The sequence below is a fragment of the Rhopilema esculentum genome, chromosome 7, assembly GCF_057945365.1.
Source record: "Rhopilema esculentum isolate cy_ngs chromosome 7, ASM5794536v1, whole genome shotgun sequence".
Lineage (NCBI taxonomy): Eukaryota > Metazoa > Cnidaria > Scyphozoa > Rhizostomeae > Rhizostomatidae > Rhopilema > Rhopilema esculentum.
The window spans coordinates 11,729,880-11,737,500 of NC_142821.1; the positions used below are offsets into that span (position 1 = coordinate 11,729,880).

At 37.2% G+C, this 7,621-nt stretch overlaps 1 protein-coding gene across 1 annotated transcript in view; it reads right to left on the reverse strand.

The window, feature by feature from the left end:
- Positions 1 to 3,391: 3,391 nt before the first annotated feature.
- The window catches only part of LOC135683524 (uncharacterized), a 14,541-nt gene continuing 10,311 nt past the window's right edge, over positions 3,392 to 7,621 (reverse strand). The window contains exons 2-5 of the mRNA XM_089109408.1: positions 6,558 to 6,755; positions 5,684 to 5,877; positions 4,383 to 4,565; positions 3,392 to 3,723 (exon numbers count right to left, since the gene is read on the reverse strand). Of these exons, the coding sequence (XP_088965534.1) occupies positions 3,527 to 3,723; positions 4,383 to 4,565; positions 5,684 to 5,877; positions 6,558 to 6,755 (772 nt within the window). The 3' untranslated portion in view covers positions 3,392 to 3,526. The remainder of the gene's footprint in view (positions 3,724 to 4,382; positions 4,566 to 5,683; positions 5,878 to 6,557; positions 6,756 to 7,621) is intronic.

Sequence of the window (7,621 nt, forward strand, 5' to 3'; positions counted from 1 at the left end):
TATGACGATCAAGAGCCTACTGGAACATTGGACCAATACAGCCTCCCTTACCTGTGCAAAATATGGCCTCCCTTACCTGTGCAAAATACGGCCTCCCTTACCTATGCAAAATACAGCCTCCCTTACCTGTTCAAAATGCGGCCTTCCTTACCTGTGCAAAATACGGCCTTCATTACCTGTGCAAAATACGGCCTCCCTTACCTGTGCAAAATACAGCCTCCCTTACCTGTTCAAAATGCGGCCTTTCTTACCTGTGCAAAATACGGCCTCCCTTACCTCTGCAAAATACGGCCTCCCTTACCTGTGCAAAATACGGCCTCCCTTACCTTTGCAAAATACGGCCTTCCTTACCTGTGCAAAATACGGCCTCCCTTACCTGTGCAAAATACGGCCTCCCTTACCTATGCAAAATACAGCCTCCCTTACCTGTTCAAAATGCGGCCTTTCTTACCTGTGCAAAATACGGCCTCCCTTACCTCTGCAAAATACGGCCTCCCTTACCTGTGCAAAATACGGCCTCCCTTACCTGTGCAAAATACGGCCTTCCTTACCTGTGCAAAATACGGCCTCCCTTACCTTTGCAAAATACGGCCTTCCTTACCTGTGCAAAATACGGCCTCCCTTACCTGTGCAAAAATAAATCCATTCACTTTAACCATTTTTTGCAAAAAAGTTTCCATTACATCTTTCAGGAAAAATGACGAAGCTAACAACTGTTCCTTGCACCGAAGGATTTGTAAAATTCATACCGTTGCTCGAAAAAAAAATCACAAAAAATTACAGCTTATTTATAAAAACGTGCGCAGTGCCACAGAATATTACCGAAGAAAATATTTTAAACATATATGCGCTAAAACAAAGAACTGAATGCAATAACACTTTCAAAAAATTCCAGTTTTTCAGCTACTTTAACCCACCTTTGTTGTAGATATCCTTCTCTTTATAGCCTTTTTCTGTTTTGTCATACAAAACTGGAAATAGCTTTACTTTTTCTGCGAGTAGCTTTTCGTCTTGCAGCCAAAGTGATACCCTGGGTGCCAAAGCTTCAGAGAGTCAAAGGATGAAGAACGGGGGAAGGAATTGCGAAGGAGAATGAAATTGTAAAAGGGAGAGACGAGGCTTTGGATCCATCGTTCAACAACCTCCTTCTCGCTTACAACAGAAGCGATTTGAAATCACTTGTTCGAGAGCAATGAGCGATTAGGAATCACTTTTAGGTTGCAAACAAAGATATATCGAGAAACATACCAATCTTTCCACACTTCCCAGTAATTCTATTATTTAACTTCCCTGCTGATAATTTTTTTTCAAATGTTCATTGTTCATGACAACGCCTTAACACTTTTTCATACTCTATGATTAAGCGCTGTCAATTTCAACAAAAGCAATAAAAACAAAATTGAAAGATGGATTGCGAATCCAGAAACAAGCTTGAACGTTTACGAGAAAGGAGAATATTGCTATTTGTGCGGATTTAGCTTCGTTAACTCCTCAAATTGTCTGAAGTGAAATAAAACCACTGACATCTCAAACAGAATCGTGCCTGCAGCCCTGCATGTGATTATTTTCTAAAAATAAAGCGCCTTTTCGAATCGACGAAACTTCATTTTAAACACGTTTTGTAAATAGAGTTTGTTGACAATAAAAGGGATAGGTGCACGTTGACAATAAAAAGGATAGGGATTAATTTGCTTATGAACAGAGCCATCTTTTGCATAAAAACTTAAAATCAAAGTTGATAGCCCATGATTCTTGATAATGATTGTGAACAAAGATACTTAGCCAACCAGCGTCGAGTATACCGCGAACGGTATACTGGATGCTGATTGGTTTATAAGTAGAATTTGAAAGGAGGTTGTTTAACGATGGATCCAGAGTCTCGTCTCTCCCCTTTCCTCTTCCATTCTTCTTCGCATTTCCTTTCCCCTGTTCTTCATCCTTTGACTCTCTGAGGCTCTGGCACCCAGGGTACCAAAATGATTGAAGTCATTTTGCTCTCTTCTTTCACAACCGAGTAAAAAAGACTATTTACATCATCCAAAATACTACTCAGTGCAAATGCATTACGTAAGATCAACAAGTGCAAATTGTTGCACATTCTCCTCCCACGCGTCGGCTTCCTTTGGTAAAATATTATCTCACGTTAACTCATGACGTTTAGCACACACTAACGATTTTTGTCGCTGGCGACTGAATTGCTTTGCCCGCACACTTGTGTTTCTTTCATTATGTCTGCGGTTGAACAGTATCGTTAACATCTAGTGCCTCGCTTAGAATATGGCGGGGAAATATGGGCAGTTGCGCGATTTGCTTTTTCACGAATGGTATCTGCCAATAAATCAAAACGATCGAACATAAAAAAGACAATAATAGCATTGATCCTCCGATAAAACTAGTCACATTTTTTATAAATATTCTTAAACACGTTGATCATAACCCAGTTCACATGGTGTGAAGTACAACAACCTCGCCAAGAATTAGAGTTAAGAATTTGGATGCGATCCTGATACCTGCTGCATTCATTACTAAGGAGAACTCATCTTATCAATGTTGTTTGTGAAACAAAAAATAAATATCAAAATAAGAAATGAAGAGTAATCTATAATCAATAACCATACTCTATTATCCACAAATTGCAGATATCGGAATAAATATTAGAATTAGCACAGCAGTTATACCAATAAACAGCAACTATAGTTCTTAGAAAACTAAGGGAACCATTTCTTCAACTTAAGAGCATTGGAATATAGAAAATATTTTCTTATCAAGCATTCTACGATGTACTTAGAACAAGTAGAAAGATTTATCATACGGTAAGAATTGCAACTTATCTGTGTTACCTAAAACATCAGCGATTTCTGAGAGCGCCGCAACTTATTCTCCCCTATCTGCGTACCCTGGTGAGCTTATGGCATACAGATAAGGTCGCTTACTCCAAATTTGAACCAATAGATCTTCTTAACAAATTGAATTACCGCTAGGTCAGTGGTGTCATGGAGGAGGGGAGCGAAGGGCCCCCTTGTTAAAATTGGGAGATATTCTGGGGGTGAAATTTGATTCTAATTTTATATTGTAAAATTTAATTCCCATTGTCGTGAAAGCGGTATTTGCATTTTTACTTGACCATCATTCTGAATTATGTTTGTACTTTTGGGGTCTGCATTTACAAAATAAAATTAGCTGACGTACTATGATTGCCTAAAGCATTGGGATGATGGACACAAACTTGAAGGCTGGATGTTAAAGAAGTAGTACTGATACATTAAGTAATGCATTCTTGAAAGGGTTGGTACGCCTAGAGAGAGTAATCAGTCTACTTGAGACAGAATTTCTTGACCTTGCTGAGATATCAGTCATGATAGGTAGAGTGCCACGATGGAAAGATATATAAATTCATGATAAGATATATAAAGAAATACTTTAATTCAAAAGATTAATAGAGAAATATCATTTATAAATTCAAGTATTGATTAATTTCAATCCAAAAAATTTGTTTTGTTGGTTATGGGTAATTGTAGCATCACTATCAAACCATATGTGCACAAGAAGTTGACCGGTATGTTAATTTGGTATTCGTAATTGCATGTACGTTACCAATTAAACTGCAGGTAGATCCTGTCCTTGTGTATCCACTTTGGCATATGCATTGGAATGAGCCAGTCGTATATTTGCAATAGGCATTAGCACCGCATGCATGGGTTCCGAGTGTACATTCATGGCGAGCTGAAAACAGAAATTACAAACCTTTTCAAACAATTCTTAATCTTTGTTAACAGTTTTTTTTTATGTTACAAACATTTTTTTCTTTTGCGATTGGAACTCGAGGAGCAAATGAGAAATTTCTTATCTCCTTTCCGTACCTTTTTTATGTCTAACATGTTACTGTTTAAAAGATTAGCCCAGTAAAGATTGTCCAATTAAATGCCAGAGTGTTCTAAATTTGAGTCGTTTATGCTGTCTTTCACAAATTTGAGTGTTATTTGACTTAAATACTGATTTTATATCACGAGGCTTTTTATACTTACTCCTAAAATGTATTTCCCTGTACAGTTTAAAAAGTCATCTTCCCCTAGTCTTGTGCTTCGTCAAAAAGACACTGAAGCACGTAGATATAGGATGCACCAAAGGACAATGGAAACTTTAAAGGTAACCTTGCGGCAGTTTTTGAATCTGGGCTCCGATCAAAGCATGTCAGAATGAAAAACTCATCGAGATAAATGTCTGTACTGAGAAATGCTCCTTACCAACTTCATTATAAGCCATATAGCCAACCATGCACTATAGTATTCGATTTTCTAAGTAATAAAATGGTGAGCTCCCTGAACACTCCTACTCATATGATGACATATTGAAAAACGACTGTACTTAGAAATTCTCCTTACCATCTTCAGTATAAGCAAGATAGCCAGCCATGATGCCACGATAGCCAGTGCTATTTCGTGGTCTGTTAAAGTACAGGTAAACGTAATTATTTTCTGCTGTATACACCGTTTGAGTTTTGGTTCCACAGAGCCTTCCGTTTACAGTAGATGCTTGCGATAAAGATGTGATGGGACGGGGTAACGCTAAAAGAAAAATTATAGCAATCAATCATTCTATCTATCACTATTTGATTCTATCAAAAATGTCAGAAACTAGCCCTAACAGGGTAATTTTTGATCTTCGATTTAAGCCTATTTTTACGAGCGTTATTGTTGTTTTCTCCAATCATGTTGGCACCGCTCATAAAGTCCTATAGCTAGTAAAGTGGCAACTGGTAGAGTGATTTTTGAAAATACCGCTATGTTGTTGGACGGGGTGGGGGGGGGGGGGGGGGTTGAGTTGATTGCAGAACATAGTGGCATTAAAGAGTTGCAAAGGACTACCAAACATAGTGGCATGACAGCCCATTTTATGCTTAACTTTCTGACAATAAAAAGGGCCTACTAATAAAGTGTGTTACCCAAGTTCAAGACGTAGTTTACTTCTTATCTACAACCTTAATATAAAATATCAAATTCAAAGACACGAGCTATACCAAGAAATACATTTTTGATTGATTTTCTAATCCAACACGTTTGCTATTTATTTTGAATCAAAAAGATGCTTTTTTATTTGGCATTGTCTATTTGTTCATGCAGCTACGGAGAAACCGCGTCTCAAGTTAGCGTACTAGAAAAAATTTGCGATTGAAGCAGTCAGAGGTGAAGGCAAGAACTACTGTTTGGGAGGGGGAAGAGATTAATTTAATTCGACAAAAAAGAGTGTGTCTCGCTCTTTAAGGGTGTGGTGAAACGATAAATACTATTACATGCTGCTTTTATGTGTTTCTCTTTCAAAGTCCGATTCTGAAATCTGTTTCAAAATATTGCTCTATGTTTTTCAGGCGAACTTCCTATATGACCCCGTTTTACCTCTATGACTTCATTCCCCGGCCTGTTTCTCTAGAACTGTGAATTAGCAAAAACAAAAGGATTGATACTGATGGCTGATGAGGCTGTGTGGCAATAAAGTGACATTAAAAAAGTAAAGCATTATAAACAAAATAAATCATCGAAAGGAAAAAATGCATCTAAAGTTTGGACTGACCATTCTTCAGACTAAAACAAACTTTTTTTATCAGAAACAGAAAGTAGCTAACACAGACAACCAAATGAGATATACTGAATACTGTTTGAAAGGGTAGCGATACAATTGCTCTTACCCGTTACTTGAAAGTAGGAATCACTTGTGTCACAATAGAAAGAGGATCCTCCGTATAATGATAGGTCCATCACAGCAATGCGCATTGCATTTGTATCAGCGAAATAAACTCTCAGACAAGGACTGTCGCTTGAGTAGTAACCGTTTGGCCAACCAGAATTGAAGAACGTTGCTGCTGCAGAATTGTCACTATGACTATGAAATGAAAAACAGGGGTGAGCCCTTTAATTACAAACATTTTGTGAAGTCATAGCACTTAAAAGCAGAGCAAGATTCACGAATTAACAATCATTTTAATTCATCGTATGAAAATGTTGCATTTCATCGAACAAAATTTAATCACATTCAAGGAAGCAAGCATTTAGAAATATATTTTATGTTTTTGTAATACACCTGACTATTAGAAATATCACCAATTTCTAGGGTAAAAATGGACTCCTCCTGTCTGGACACTGGTGGTTTTTACAGTTTTTTGTAAATTGATGGAGTTTGTTTTCATCCTCGAATCCGATTGTAATAATTTCTATAGACAAGCAGCACTTAAAATTTCTGCTATAGGCAACAGTCACGTGCTCTTGTTTTTAGCTGGCCAATTTTATCCACAACAGGATATACATATTTCATAGCCTAGAGTCTTTTATTTATTTTCTGACGTTTAATACTCCGGAAATTGGAGACACAGCGCTTATATGTGTGTAAGAGGATGTTTCATATTTTGGAAGATAATTTCAGTCTTTGTATTAAAAAAAAAATTTTTTGAAGTAAAGCAAGCGTTTCTACAGATAACGAAAATTGTCGCAGAAAATAAAAAATTTCATGATTTCTTCCCGAATGTATGAATTACAATTTGAGAAGAGAAAGAAATGCAAACCCACTAGCATGTGCTGCTTGGGTATCCACCCATTGGCGAACCTGATTTGCTCTTTAACTGGTATGTCAATGAAAACCCGGACCGTGTAGTTGCGCTGTCTGATTTGAAGACGATCTTTGCGTATCCATCATGGGAATACATGTTGAAGGGCGTTGTGTCAATCATGTTGTCAGAGCAGTATCTCCCGATGCTGCCGTATGAGCTGAAACAGAATTGGTTTATCTACAGTTTTAAAACTCTAAAGCCCCGAATCAATCGCACCAATAACACATATCAATTTTATGTGCCTATTGTAGGAGTAAGAAACAGTGGAGTGCTGGCAGGGGCAAAGGGGATAATTGCCCTCTCCCGATCAATATTAGGTGGACCAAAAAAAATGATACTCTTAAATTGGCACATCCAGATAGATAGATTTTTTTAAAAGCCAACAATTTTAAATTTGGACACTAATAAGATCTTTCTAGCTGAACAAGAATCGCCTTGCAATCCGCCACTATTAACCGCATAATACGAAAATCTGTTAAATTTCCCCGTCTAATGCACAGTTATCTCCAACCACATTCGATAGCAGAAAGTAATAATAATAATTAGAAACTTTTCATTTTAGACTAAATTAATACTATAATATCAAATTTAACTATTACAAAGGCAATTTGCAATTGGCTAGCGTGGATTTACAAATAAAAACACTATTACGACCACCAACAAGCTAAATTTAGAAAAAGTGTGCTCGTCTTTTGTTTGCTTTAGAAGTTGTCAGGAACAAAGATCGTTAGAATTGAAGAAGTTCAGTACAATCTGAGAGGGCTTACCGTAGGGTCCTTTCCTTTACGTTCACAGATTCTTTTGGTTTGCATTACTGCATGATAACCCGATAAGGGGGCAGTAATTGAAATGACAAAGGATAAATGAATATTCAATTACTACCTTTCCTTTGCTATCCATGAATCGAGCTAGTCTTTTGATAACGTTTTGCTGAGTGGCAGCTTTTTTGCAGAATTTATCAATTTGCGATTAAAATTTTAGTTGTTCATCGATTTGAATTCCATATAAACTTACTTCATTACT